Genomic DNA, 15,024 nt, shown 5'->3' with positions numbered 1-15,024 from the left:
TCTGACTTGGTTTCTTGCAATATCCAACCATCCCAGATGTATTCTTTCATTCATGGCATGTTGGAGGCTTGATTTGAACCTCTCTTGGGTCTTAGGCCCATGTTTTTATGTTAAACTTTCAGTCGTAGTAGGATGCTCAACACCATTAGTTTCCTAATCAGATCAGGAAACCCATCTTGTCTTTTAGATTGCATATGGAGTTTGGCCTTCAAAAAGATTTAATCTGACTTAGAGTCCTTCATGAAAGTTGTATTTATGTATGTGTAGATAAATCTGGGCTTTTGAATAGCCTTATTTTGATATATGATGCTCAAGCTATTCTCATTTCAATATCTAGTGCGAAAGCAGAGAATCTTGCTACGAGTAAGATTCTGACCCGAGTTTGCAGGTCTAATTAGGGATCCAAATGAGATTGAATTTTTTTCCGTAATACCTTTTTGGAAAGCTTGACATGTGTACTTTAACTTAGATTAAGCCTAACTTGGTGAAACACCTGTTATAAGTAGCTAGGTCCGAAACATAAAATGCAGGATTTCTTATCTTTAGCAATTAATTCACAAAGTTTATTAGGCATACCAAACTCATAAAAATAACTTCCAACACTACTAGAAAATTATTAAATATAAATGGAAATACCGAGGGAATATTTTCATCGGTAAATTTCTAACGGATTTATAGACGGAAATATTCCCTCGGTATATACCGAGGGAATTACAGTGGGAAAAAAATAATTAAAAAAAGAAAAAAAAAAAGATGTGCCAATTTTACCAACGGAATTACCTACGGATTGAAAAGTCGGTAAAATCATTGGCAAATTGTGAACACTGTTTATAATATCAATTACAAAGGGAATCACCGACGAAAAAATCCGTCGATATTTTACAGAGGGCTCTGGAATTGTTCACTTTCTAATTGCACTGTTAATACCTGTTCTTTACAGACAAAATCACCGACGGATTGACAAGTCGTCGGTTTCATTTGGCGGTTTTCTAAAAAAAAAGACTAATTTAAAATTTTAAATTAAATATTACAAACATAATCACCGATGGATTGAAAAGTCGTCGGTGATATTTGGCTGCATCTGAAATTTTTTGATTAAATTAAAAATTATAGACGGAATCACCGACGGAATGATTAAAAATATTAATATTTAATTATCCGCCTGTAAAACCGTCGGTAAAATGCCCTAATAAAAAGCCTAGAATCCTTAATTTCACAACAGACCCATTTCCTTTCTCTTCTTCTTCTTCTTCTTCTTCCCCATATGTTAAAAACATCAATATCCATTTCTTTTTCTTCTCTTCTCTCCTCAACTCCTTCTCCTCTCCTCCATGCTCAGGTATGTCTTCTTCTCCTTTCTTCTTTTTTTCTTCTCAGTTTTTTTTAATTAGTATATTTTACGATTATTTTTCTCTTCTTAGCTTCACTTGCAACTACATTAAGGTAAGATTTTTTTTTTTTTTTTTTCTTTTTTTTTTTCGTGTTTTTTTCATTATATTTTAATTGTTTTTGTTCTTAATAATTGTAGGAATGTAGTTGCAGGATTTATAGGATTTTTAAATTTTTTTTCATATGAATTTTTTTAGTTGAATTTATTTTTTTGTGTTATTTATTTGTTGCAAATTTGTTTGAGTTGATTTTCTTCTTCTTTTTCCAAGCATTTTGAGTATTATAGAGTGTTGATTTATATTAATTTAATTATTTATAGTTTTGTAAAATAGATTTTTTTAAAAAAATATTTTTAAATAATTACCGACGGAATTACATACGGTATTTTGCTAAGGGAAATATGTTTTTTCCATTGGTACTAATTTTTTTTAATTACTAACGGACTTACCGACAGACAAAAAATTACCGATGAAAGATTCACCGAGTTGGTGATTTCATTGGTAAATTAATTACCAACGGAATGACAGTGCAAATACCGACGGAAAAATCCGTCGGTAAATATAAAGATTATGGTAGTGTAATAAACTCAAACAAGCTTAAAATACATTAAAAAGCATAGCTTAAAAGGAGGAAAATATATGTATAGTTTGGGCAATGTCGTCTCCTACCAATCAATCTCTACAAAGGGCGGAAGCACCTAAACTTAAATTCGACATTAGCAGAACTCTACAAAGGGGCGAAGAACTTCCTTAGCTTTAGGATGGTCCCATTCCAAGACTGACTCCCACCATTCTTCAGGTACTGCATATATTTCTCTAAGAGAAGGGGGAGGAAATAGCCCACCATTTTCAAGAAACGGAAGATAAATTGGTATCCTCTTCAGCTTCTCACAATTCATTACGTGAATTTCTTCAAGAGAATCACATCTCAGTTTTGCCCTGCAAAATGCTTTTTAGTTCTGGTAAACAATACAATTTTCAGAATTTTTAAGTTTTTGAATTCGTTGTTGCTGCTGCTTTCTTCACCTATAACCCCTTCTTCATTCGATCTTGTCCCAACTATTATCTCCTCCATTTTCTCACAATTACAAACTTCAATTTCTTCTAATTTTACGAGGCTTGGCAGCAAGACAAGAGGGAACAACTTCTTCATACTCTTACAACCATAACAATGAAACTTCTTAAGACTAGAAAATATACCATTGTAAGATGGAGTAGAGTAAAACCAAGAAGATGAAACCAAGCTCTCCATGATATTGCAACACCTAATATCGATATCCTCCAGTTCAGTTGCATACTTTATTAGAGAGGAAACATCGCATAAACTTGTTGCATTATCACAATCACAAATGACCAGTCGTTGAATGTCCTTTGGGAACATGATCTGAAAATCTCCATCTCTATTTACACTCAAGTTACTGAAAACAATTGTTTTACTTCTACCATGATAATCTCGATAATCCATTGAATGCCCTACCCAGATGTGGTATGTGCTTAGTGATTGGGTCTCATCTCGAGATTTGAGATACTCCACGTAGTCAGAGTAACCTTCAAAACGGCATTCCAAAGTTTCCAACTTTCTCAAGCATCCTACTTCCTTTCCTTTAACTGTTATCGGAGCATATCGTAACATTCTAACATAAGGAAACGTCTCTAATTTCAAGATTTGCAGGTCAGATAGCTTAGGTAACAACCCACTGGGAAACTCTTTCTCACAACATCCATTCATTCCAAGATATTTTAGGTTGCATAGACATTCCATGCCTTGAGGCATCTTTTCAAGTTCAGTGCGAGTGAGATCTAACCTCTTCAATGCCTTGAGCTTTTTCAATGATGGTACATGCCTCAACTCCCTACATTCTTTGAGCAATAATACAGTGAGACTCACCAATTCAGAGACAGAGTCAGGCAGTTTTGTGATATATGTACGAGACAGATCAAGAACCTTGAGCCCATGCAACTGCTCAAAAAATAAATCTGCAATATGCACCAGTGGATTTCTGCGCAACAATAGAGTTGAAAGACTGGGACACCTTGGTGAATGACCGGAAGGAATTTTTTCAATTTGGTTATACATCAGTGAAACTCTCGTAAGATTCTCTGTCCACTCCTCTGCACCCGGCAATTCTCTTAATTGTGCACCTGCTTTAACCATGTCTAGAGAGTTATCTTCCAGTATTTGAATGGCCATATCCCTAATCAAGTCATGCATCTTGACATACCCTTTCTTAGCACTTTCCAATAGGCAGACTCTTTCAAGTTTATTAAGCATCGAGTGGCCTTTGTTAAACTCTGCCTCCCTACTATTCAACCCTTTTATCACTCCCTCGTCAATCAAATAAGCTATCAAATCCTCTCTACGGATCATGAAGTCTTCAGGGAATACTGCACAGTACAAGAAACATTGTTGCAGTGCTGACTCCTTTAAGTGCATATAACTAAATCTTAATATTTGGAATACCTCCTCATCCATGTCCTCCCAAACCCTTGATTGTTTCAGTTCCTCTAAAGCATTCCTCCACTCACATATGTCATCCACTCCCCTCATAGTTCCGGCCATCGTTTTAATTCCTAGAGGCAAACCAGCACATTCACTTGCCATAGATTTTGCAATTTCTTCCACTTCTGGAGGAATACATCCAAGTATCTTTATGAACAGAGCCCAAGCTTCTTCCATTGAAAGAGGCTCCACTTTGATTATCTTCTTGCAGACCATCTGCTGGCAAACTTCAAATGATCGAGTTGTAAGAATTAGTTTGCATCCCTTCACTTGGATAGGAATTCCCACCTTATCAAAATCAAAACGGTTCCACAAATCATCTAAAATGAGAACCCACCGTTGTTTCTCAATTAATGCTTTTGACATTTTGGCAGCCCTTTTCCTCTCGTTGTCTTCATTTGAAAGATCTAAATGAATGTCCTTTGCAATAAGATTCCGCAATTTATAAACACTAAAATCCTGCGATACTGTGATACAGTGAACATGAGGAAAAGTGTCAGGTTCTTGTAGAAGCTGATTGTAGATATGTGTGAGCAATGTTGTTTTGCCCACACCCCCCATCCCGTAAATGCCAATACTTGATGAGGCTTCATCATTCATTATCCACGACCAGATAGCATTCTTATTATTTTCAAACTCTCCACCTGAAAGTTCTTCAGTTAGAAACACATCTCGTCCGCTCTCATCGCCATTACGTTGAAGAACTTCACGAGTGCTATCTCTCACAGCAGGCTGCCCAGGGTCTCCAACCATGTTCACTAGTGGAGTACGGAGTTGATCATGATATTTTCCATGGGTAAGACACAGTGGATCAGTTGGTTGGGAAGAATCTTCTTGAGGCTCATCGTGATTAACAAGTGGCCTCTCATGAGAACTACCTCTTACAACAGGCTGCCAAGATACTCTCTCCAGATGTTGCCCTTGTGGTGCCACATTGTCGACTTCAACATGTAAGCTAGCAGGTAATGTATCTCCTGGAGTCTCATTTGTGTTGCCTGTAAGCCCTCCAGAAGAGCTAGCTCCTGCACCCGGCTGCACTAGTCCTCCAGTCCCATTCTCTATAGCATCCTCCATTAACCATCTACCGAACTCTTCCAAACTTCTTCCGAGTGCTTGACCCATTCTATCTGCTGCTTGTGTCGTTCCTGCATCTCCTGCCACATTGTCGACTTCAACATGTAAGCTATCTATCCTTTCTTCGAGCTCCTTGACGGAAAGAGCTTCTTCTTGTTGTGCCCCATCATTGCTTGACGTTTCTGTGAATCTATGGTTCTTTTCTGGAGGGCCATCAACAGCAGCGAACGCTGCTTCTCGAACCAGTTCTGGCACTTTGTCACAAATTGTAGTTCCACGCCTTGGAACTCCTGACCAATGAAACTTGAACCTGGTAATCGGAGTTAGCTTGGAGAATAAATGACCACAAAACTTACACCGCCTACTATCATCAGGCATCTCCTCAACATGCTCCCAAAATGAACCCTTTGGCAGAACCATTTTCTCCTTTTCTTCTGTGGCCTGCAGAGGGGAAAATAACAAATTCATTTATTTGGAGACAATACTGAAATAAGGATTACATTCCATGGAAGACAAGGAGATAAATCTCCAAAACAGAACTAAGCAAAGGAAAAGACCGCATATACACACACACACACACACACACCTTCTGGTCTGATAATTAATATGATATTGTGTCTTCAAAAGAATGCCCTTGCCGCTGTGTGACAGAGATGATAATTGAAGTTGGTAGCAAAACAAGCTGTGAGAACAAAACAACAATTTCAGCTTTGAAAAGCAGAAACAATCATTTAATTATTTTCCCTAGAGAAATAAAACAAGTTGTTAGCAAAAATCGTTGCCATAATATGTGAAAAACTAAACTGATCGAAGCTGTAAAACAAAGCATATGCAATTAAATCGATCATTAGGAACAAATATAAATTCTACAGCTTGTTATTAATTTAATATAAAAAAATAAACAGGGAGGCCCTTAACTATATATTTTCCTGTAGAGATGTACTTTAAGCAGAGAAATATTTATAGTAAACATTGGATAATTGAAATAATTGTCAGAAAAAGAGACTACCAAGCAATCTAAAATAAAAATTTGGAATAAATTATCATTATTTTTAAGATAAGAAGTTGAACTTGATAGCGAAATGAACATTTAAGAACAAAGCTATAATATTAGTTTGAGTTCTAAGATTGATTAAGAAACACATATAATTAAGTTCCACTTTGTTTTGGAAGAGCCAAAACAAATAGGTGTAGAAACAAAATTAGTGGTAGAAAAACAAGAAAATAAATCAGGATTTACCTTGCAAGCAGAAAAGATGTTGAAATCCAGAAGAGACGATTCGATTCAATCAGAAAAGGAAGCACAGACCATGAGACAGGTTTAAGAAATTTGGTGAGGGTTCAAGCTTTGGTAATTTAGGATGAATTGAAAGAGAAATGAATGTGAAATGGAAATGAAAAGAAAAGAGGGTGCTTTGGTAATTTTTCATAGCTTTTTGCAGATCTAGAAAGTTTAACCTGTGGTACACATTGCAAAAGCTAGAAAACCTGTGGTCCAGCCTAAAACAAGTAATGGGGCCTTTCTGCTTTATGTCACTTTCTGCTTTATTTATCCACATTAACTATTCAACGTGTTCACATTACACTGCTTCAAATCCTTGAGTTTACTGTTTGATGCTAAAACAACAGTGTTATGTACTTTTTTAAATAAAAAGTCAGAACAATTAATGAAGATCGAAACTTCGAAGAAAATCACTTGGCCAGAAATAACAGTACTGCTCGGGTCAGCTGCTAGCATGGATACACATATCCAATATGCAATTATTACTCCCACTGTCTCCTGGAAACTACCATACAAAGGGGCTTTGTTTGTCCATTATGCAATTATTATTTTCACTGTCTCCTCGAAACCACTATACAAATTTTATTTTGATTCTACTGTTAGATCGAACATATGCAATTTTCATGACAGTGATGTTGCCGATTACGACGAGACACCAAACCCAGAAATATTATTTAAACATTATAAATAATGTGAAATAGTCTAAATTATTAAAAAATTGGGTTTTAATTTATGTTTTTAGGTTTAATTTATATAAATTTTTAGTTGAGTTTTATTAATTTGATTTTATTTGTTGGGTTTGATTTAATTATTGTTGAGTATTTTATTTAGTAAGTCATAAGCCCAATCACTTATTCTAATTAGGGTTTTAGTATTAATACCCCACTTTTCTAAATATTAAAGGATTTTTTTGATTAATAAAAATTTGTAGATTTTGCATATCTTCAATCTTCTTTCTTTGTTTTTTCTTCTTAACTTCTTCTCTAAAATCTTTTTTTTTTGTTGCTTTAATTCTTATTATTTTTTGTCCTGCATCAAATTTGGTATCAGAGCTAGGGTTTTAATTGTTCTTACAATTAAATGACCCACAATGTTTATGATAAACCCTAGATCCAATTGATCTATAAAAAAAAATTGTTCACTGTTACAAAAAAAAAAACTACTGTTCTGATTAAAATTGATTACTTAACACCCAAAAAAACAAGTATAAATAAGTTTTTTTTTTAACCCTAAATCTAAAATAGTATTCTCTAAAGACAATCAGCCGCACTCTTTTACTCTCTGCATCTCTATTTTCTCTGATTTTCCTCTATATTCACATCCCAAAATTGTTAGGAATTGTTAGCTCCTGCTGCTCCATGCTCCTCTGTTCTCCTATCAAATTCACACTTTTCTTCACTTTTGATTTTAATTTTTTTACTTCTTCCATCAAAGGCACGCGCTCAGTACAGGAAGTATCTACAACTGCCTTCCTTCAGATTCAAAGCGGCACTCAACTAAGGGACTTCGGGCCATAAGAAAGTAATGTTTACTGACGGGATGAGACGAAAGAGATCCCTCTCTTTACTTTTACTTTTGCTTTTAATCTTCTTTTTTTCTTTTTATTTCTCATGTAACCTTAGATTGTTATGTCAAACTAGTAAAAAAAAAATTGTGAGGACAACAATTGAACTAGAAAGTGCAGAAAGATGCTTTCCTTTAGTCATTAGCTTGCTTGGAATGGAAGAAATGCCAAATTTCCCAATATTCAAAGTTGCAGTGTGTAATGTTTTGAAAATAAAAAGGAATAGAGAAAAAAGGAAACAAAGCCTTGAAGGTTTAAAAGTATATATAAATGAATAGAAGGAAAAACAAAAGAGAGATTTGAATTTTGAGAGTGAGAACCGGCAAGAGAAAGGAAAAGGGAAAGAAAAAGAAGAAGAGGAAAGAGGGAAAGATAAATAAAAAAGAAGAGAGTTATAGAAAATAAGTTTAAAATGTAATATTTATATTCTGATGTGTATAAAATATATTTTTTTAGCTTTGATTTACTGTTTTGTTGAAGGTTAAAGTTTTGAAGATTTTGTTTTGAGTTAATTGATGAATTGATTTGAATATAATGGGTTAATTATTTTAGGTAATGAGTTATTTAGTTGATTTTAAAAGATTTTAAATAAAAATAATAATTTTAAATTATGATCTGTTTAAATAATGAGTTTGAAAATCCTTTAATATGTGTTGAACCAGAAAGATTGAGAAGACATAAAAGGAGAGAGAGGACAACAATTGAACTAGAAATTGCATAAAGATGCTTTCCTTAGTCATTAGCTTGCTTGGAATGGAAGAAATGCCAGATTTTTCAAGTGTGTAATATTTTGTTAAATTGAAGGACCAAACTAAAAATATTTTAAATTCATAATTATATTGAAATTCTGATCATAATTAATTTTTAATTCTGTCTAGAATATCTCATTATACCTCTCATTCATTTATGCCCTCTATTTAAACCTTTAAGGGTTTTGTTGCTTTTTTTTATCTCTTTTAATTCAAAACATCACATGCTGTTTTGAATATGTATCTCTTGTATTCATTTAAGTATGGAAACTTGGAAGAACCTTAGTAATTTTATTTTGGTTGCTCCAATACACTGGTACGGATAGAGTAGTCCAGTAGATTTTTTATAAACAAAAAAGAAAAGAGATTAACTTAAATTCTTTGATTTATTTAAGAAATAAAACCATTTAAAGACCAATATTATTCCTGCATACATCACAAAGCTGGTATAAGATCACGGATCTATAGGTAACAACCCGATTAAGAATCCTCCAATCAGTGTTGAAGCCAGTGGAATCAGAAAGATTGAGAAGACAGAGAAGGAGAGAGAGGGAGCGAGAGAAAGACGGGGAGAAGAGAGGGAACCGACAGCAGTTCTCATTCATTTTTTGCATGCCCATTCTGTTACAACTGCCACTATATATATGCAGAGCAGAAGAAGGTGCTGACTTGACAACCTTCCCAGTAATGAGAATTACAATTTATTGAAACGGTGCGCATAAGTAACGGCTTAACAACAGATTAGTACGGTGCGTTTTGTCAAGAATCAGTGGCAATTAAAAGTTATCCCTCCACCATTGTTAATTCCTGAGATATGCAAGCATCCCTTCATGTGTTGAAATCTGAAGGCCTTTAAGATGGACCATTATTTCTTCTCAGAACAAAAAGAAAAAGGATCATTTCTTATCCATAATTGAAGAAAACGTGTGCTGCACCCTTTTTTTGCGAAGGCAAAATGCATTTATCAGATCGAACATATGCAATTATCATGACAGTGATGTTTCCGAGGAGCAATTCGGCTCCCTAAGGAGAAAACGGTAATTTTAGTGAGACAAAAAAAACTGTGGAATTTTCTTAGCCTTGGCATGACAAATTTTCTGTCGGCATGGTATTTGGTTTTAAAATAAACTGTGTCTAACGAAGCACGAAGATTAACTCTTCTTTCTTCTATAACTCTTCTCTTCTACTGTTTTTTTTTTTTTTTTTTCTATTAAAACTTTTACAAAATTAGTTGTGAAATATTTTAAAGACGAAATGAAGTGTGTTTTGGAATATGATGAGATACGTTGAACATTAAGCAGAGAAAGTTGCATGAGGGTCCCTTCCTCCCTGTACTAACTGATTGATTGATGCTGGTTGGCAGCATCTTCCACGAACCATTACTGTAAATTCTGTGTTGATGTTGTTTTAAAAGTATTTTTTATTTTAGCTTAAGTTTAGGCAATTCTGTTAGACAATCCTGTCAGCTCTGCTTTATTCTATTGTATATATACCTGATTGATGAGTACAATAAACAAGCTTTTCTCATTCTTACTCGTTATGGTATCAGAGCTCTAATCTTATTCTTCTCTCATTTCACCGTTTTTTTTATCTTTCTTCTCTTTTCTTTTCTCATGTTGGTGTCTGAACGAGTGCATCTCGACTAATCGCACGGATCCTGAAGTTAATAACCATGTAAGCTTCTAGTGGCTTTAAAGCTTATGAAATTCGAACCGGTAATTTTTAGAGAGCAAACTTGGAGCCTGACTAGTTAAACTACACTCCTTAAAATTAACTTTTAATTTTTTAAGACTTATTAAAGAGTGTTTGGATCTGGAATTATGTTTGGGAAAATATTGGTTGAGCCATTGATAACAATATCTCATTATTAAAGGGATCGTAAGCAACTTCCAATCATGGGCAAACAACATTACTGGAAACTAACCCTGTCTTCTAGACCTGACAGAGATTCATTCCATTGTCTAGTCTCAGAACAACATGCATTCATGCATGGAGAATATATACTTCTTTTTTTTTTATTGCTTTAACCCTCAATCGACATTCATATTCTCTAATGCATATGAATATTGAATTTCAGATGAGATGATTCGATTCAATCAGAAAAAGGAAGCACAGATCATGAGAAAGATTTAAGAAATTTGATGAGGGAAATTAGGAAGTCAATGGTATACTTAGAGAGATAAAGTGGAAGAGAACGTCAATGTTGCAGTAGCTAACTAAATTCTGACTCCTTTAGATACATCAGTGGTACAATTAAGGTCCGCATAATGGAACTAGAACAAGCTCAGGCTCTGTTAATTACTGAAAGGCCTAGAATCAGCGTCCCTGGACTTGTGGGCCCGACCTTGGACTTGGAAAGAACTCCTTGTCCATACGCACAAGCTCCAGTTAATGGTGGAAGAGGATGCTCTCCCTAGACCTATTCCACAATTACACCCTTCCACACTTTACATAGTAACCTAACAAGATTAAGAAAATCATCTTGCACGATTACCTCTAGAAAAGATTAAAGATCTTCTCCCTGTTTTATTCTCCTTTCCAAGCAAGAATTTGGAAAAAAACTAGTATATAAACCTCACAAGATAAGATAACCAAGGGCTTTGAGAGCCCAAGACCCTTTGTTGATAGCCATTCCCAGAATGTTCAACCTTGTTGCATATACTCAAGAAGGGTCAGCATCACCCAAAGACCGGTCATGACAGCTCCAGACCGGAGATGTCATAATTTAATTCTAGTTTATTTTCAAAAATTCAATTTTTTTCAAAATAAAAATAAATAAAATAAACTAAGCACTGACAATATGGAAAAAGCAAGTTGAGAAAGATTTTAAAAGTACAAAAAAAAAAAATCAAGCTATAATTTTGGAGAAAATTTGAGACCTAATTGTATTTTATTATACCCAAAAATAGAGAAATAATACAAATTTAAGGTTAAATTAAATGATTATCAAATGAATTTGTATAAAAGTTAAGTCCAATGATATTATTAAATTTTTAATAGGTCAATTTGATTTAATCATAGATCAAATTAAATTTTAATTATGTTTTAGATTTAATTTGGATTAATTAAAATATTTAATTAGATATAAAGATAAATAGATAAAATTAATTTTATTAGATTTTTTTTTTTTTTGATAACTCGGGGTGTTCGGACTAGCTTACACGCACCACAACTAACCCCTGGATCTACTGAATATCCTGCAAGCCCAATGAATAAGGCTTGAACAGACATGTACAAAGTAAGGCTTGAACCTTGGTGCCACAACCTCAAGTGCTAATTTTATTAGATTTTTTTTTATTATTAACGTGGGTGTCCGGGTCAGCATGCGCGCACCTCGACTAATCCCACGGGCCCTGAAGTTAACGACCATGTAAGCTTCCAGTGGCCATCATATGAGCAACCTAGGGTTCAAACCTGAGACCACAGAGGGAGCAAACCTCTTGGTCCCAAGTTTTTACCATTGGGCCACCACCTAGATGATTAATTTTATTAGATTCTTAATGTTATGGCTTGATGTGATTTGCAACTCATGTTCTTCTTCAGAGACGCTAAAATTTCCTCTTCGTTGGAAGATGACTTGACTCCGTCATCTTTGATTTGGTGTTGAGCATGCTAACATGGTTAATAGTTTTTTTTCAATTCCTTTTTACTGTTCTTTTGAGATTAATGCCCATTTCGCCCCATTTTTTTGTCCTCAACAGCTGTTTGTTTGTTGCCTTTTTTACCTGGGCATCTTCGCTTGCATTCCCCCCTGCTGTTTGTTAGAATTATGAGATTCTGCCTTGAGAAGGATAGAGTTAAGAGTAGTTTTAAATATTTGAATTTTTCGTTTAGCTTCTTCAGGATTTGCAGCAGAAACTTTCTGCTGAGTTTGTTATTTTCAATTCCAATAATCTCTCAAGTTTGTTGAGAGTTTCAGTCATTTTCAAGTTCTATGTAATCCTATTTATATGCATTTGAAGTTAATGAAAAGTTATTGATCTTTCTACTCAACTCTGCCATCTTAAATCTATTTCTTTTCCTTTACGTAAACTGTATTGTTTAAGAACAAGTTATTTCTAACAGTGGTATCAGAGCATATAGATTCTACGGGCTGTGAGGCAAGCTATTTTTCTTTTGAGTGATAAAAAACAGAGAGGGTGAGGCAAACACAGAGAGGGTGAGTGAAACACTTGAGAGTTATTTTCTTTCTGTTTTTTTATCAATGTCTTCTTCAATAAATATTGTATCTGCAATTCCAATGTTTACTGGGGAACTCTATCATATTTGGGCTGTTAAGATGAGATTTTATCTAAGATCTCATGGCTTATGGAATGTTCTTCTGCAATAAGAACATGGTGAGAAAGTCTGTCTTCTTGAAGGTATACTAGATTTCCTTTTAGCATACTTGACAGGTTTGTTTCTTGGTAGGTTACCAACACTCTTTTCCTTGTTGTTTGCTTGGAAAGCCCCTTCAACAGCCTCATCATCTCTCATATGAACTCTTTGCTCCTGAATATGAAGTTTGCTAATTAACTCAACAATAGTCAGACTTTGCAGATCGCAAGATTCTTCTATTGCTGAAATCTTAGCTTCAAACTTTTGAGGAACAGACATCATAAGTTTTTCTACTACCTTATGATCTTCAAATGTGTTTCCAAGAAGCCTCATTTGATTTACAACATCCATTAATCTGCCAGAATAATATTTGACAGATTCATTGTCTTTCATCTTCATCAACTCAAATTCCCTCTTAAATGCAAGAAGTTTAACTGCTTTGACTCTGCTGCTGCCTTCAAATTCAACTTGAAGCTTATCCCATACCTGTTTTGGTGTTTCCAGATTCATTATTTTTGTGAAAATATGATCTGCAATTCATGTTACTGCTCATACATGTGGAAGTTGTGAACTGGGAAAGCAGCATCGTCAACCATTTCCTAAAGGTATATCCAAAAGAGCAATACACATGCTGGAGTTGGTTCACTCAAACATATGTGGACCTATGAGCACAGCTTCTTTGAATAACAATGTGTATTTTATATTATTCATTGATGACTTCAGTAGAATGAATTGGGTTTATTTTCTGAAAAACAAGTCACAAGCTCTATTTATGTTCAAAAACTTCAAAAGCATGGCTGAAACTCAAAGTGGTCAGAAGATCAAAGTGTTGAGAACTGATAATGGTGGAAAGTATATTTCGAAGGAGTTTAATGCCTTCTGTTTAGAAGCTGGGATTGTACACCAGCTGACGATTCCTTACTCTCCACAGCAGAATGGAGTTTCTGAAAGGAAGAATAGAACAGTGATGGAGATGTCCAGATGTATATTGTTTGAAAAGAAGTTGCCAAGGTTTCTATGGGCTGAAGCAGTAAATACTTCAGTATACTTGCTTAATAGACTTCCAACTAAGTCTGTTCAAAACAAAACACCATTGGAGGCATGGTCTGGAGTCCGACCTACTGCCAAACATTTAAAAGTGTTTGGATCATTGTGCTATTTTCTTGTTCCATCTGCCAAAAGAGGGAAACTGGATGCAAGAGCAGAAAAAGGGATTCTTGTGGGATGTGCAACAGAATCAAAAGGTTACAGAATTTTCAATCTAAATTCAGCTAAAATTCAAGTCAGCAGAGATGTGCAATTTGATGAAAATGCCTGCTGGAATTGGGACTTAAAAAGAGTTCAACAGACTATCACAGCTGCACTTGAATCACTAGTACGAAGTATTGGAGTTGAAGATCAACAAGCCATTGAAGCAACTTCAGATACAACAGTACTTAAGGTTAGACAATTGTCTGATGTGTCTGAAAGATGTAATCTTGTACATGCTGAGCCTACAAACTACATTGAAGCAATGAAATCAGAAATTGATTCCATTGAAAGAAATGGGACTTGGAGATTGACTGAACTTCCTGAAGATAAAAAGGACATTGGAGTGAAGTGGGTTTTCAGAACCAAATTCAATCCAGATGGTTCAATCTTCAAACACAAGGCTAGATTGGTTGTTAAAGGCTTTGCTCAAGTTGCTGGAGTGGATTATGGAGATACTTTTGCACCAGTAGCTAGGCATGATACTATAAGACTCCTACTTGCTCTTGCGGGACAAAAAGGATGGAGAGTATATCATTTAGATGTGAAGTCTGCTTTTCTAAATGGAATACTTCTTGAAGAAATTTATGTTCAACAACCAGAAGGCTTTGTAGTTGTTGGTGATGAACACAAAGTTTACAAGCTACACAAAGCTCTTTATGGTTTGAAGCAAGCACCAAGGGCTTGTACAGCAGAATTGATACTCATTTGATTCAACTAGGATTCAAAAGAAGTGAAAATGAAGCTACCTTATATCTGAAACAAGATGAAGATGGTTTGCAACTGGTGATATCACTCTATGTAGACGACATGCTAGTGACTGGAAGCAATGCAAAGTTGTTGGAAGAGTTCAAAACTAAAATGCAAGATGTTTTCGAAATGTCTGATTTTGGCATTATGAA

The 15,024-nt window shown here is 34.9% G+C and overlaps 2 protein-coding genes across 2 annotated transcripts; both read right to left on the bottom strand.

Annotated features, from left to right (window-relative positions):
• Positions 1-1,970: 1,970 nt before the first annotated feature.
• Positions 1,971-5,866, bottom strand: LOC118044928 (disease resistance protein At4g27190-like). The gene is given in 3 exon segments (XM_073406533.1): positions 1,971-2,343; positions 2,346-5,403; positions 5,549-5,866. Coding segments are annotated over 2 exon segments (3,276 nt in total). The 5' UTR covers positions 5,383-5,403; positions 5,549-5,866; the 3' UTR covers positions 1,971-2,104.
• Positions 5,867-11,132: 5,266 nt separating this feature from the next.
• On the bottom strand, positions 11,133-13,384 carry LOC140954210 (uncharacterized). The gene is made up of 2 exons (XM_073406939.1): positions 12,945-13,384; positions 11,133-11,205 (listed from the first exon to the last, which is right to left on the bottom strand). Exons 1-2 carry the CDS (start codon positions 13,382-13,384, stop codon positions 11,133-11,135), a joined length of 513 nt encoding a protein of 170 aa, XP_073263040.1.
• Between the last annotated feature and the right edge of the window lie 1,640 nt (positions 13,385-15,024).

This window comes from Populus alba, chromosome 19 (assembly GCF_005239225.2).
Source record: "Populus alba chromosome 19, ASM523922v2, whole genome shotgun sequence".
NCBI lineage: Eukaryota > Viridiplantae > Streptophyta > Magnoliopsida > Malpighiales > Salicaceae > Populus > Populus alba.
The sequence above is the reverse complement of the archived record's forward strand: the minus strand, read 5'-3'. Positions and strand labels throughout refer to the sequence as shown.

Excerpts from the sequence above, each read along its gene's own strand:
- LOC140954210 (XM_073406939.1), bottom strand. The coding sequence starts at position 13,384 with ATGAATCTGGAAACACCAAAACAGGTATGGGATAAGCTTCAAGTTGAA. Across the intron at positions 11,206-12,944 it reads CCAAGAAACAAACCTGTCAA|GTTGAACATTCTGGGAATGG; the intron begins GTATGCTAAAAG and ends ATATGCAACAAG.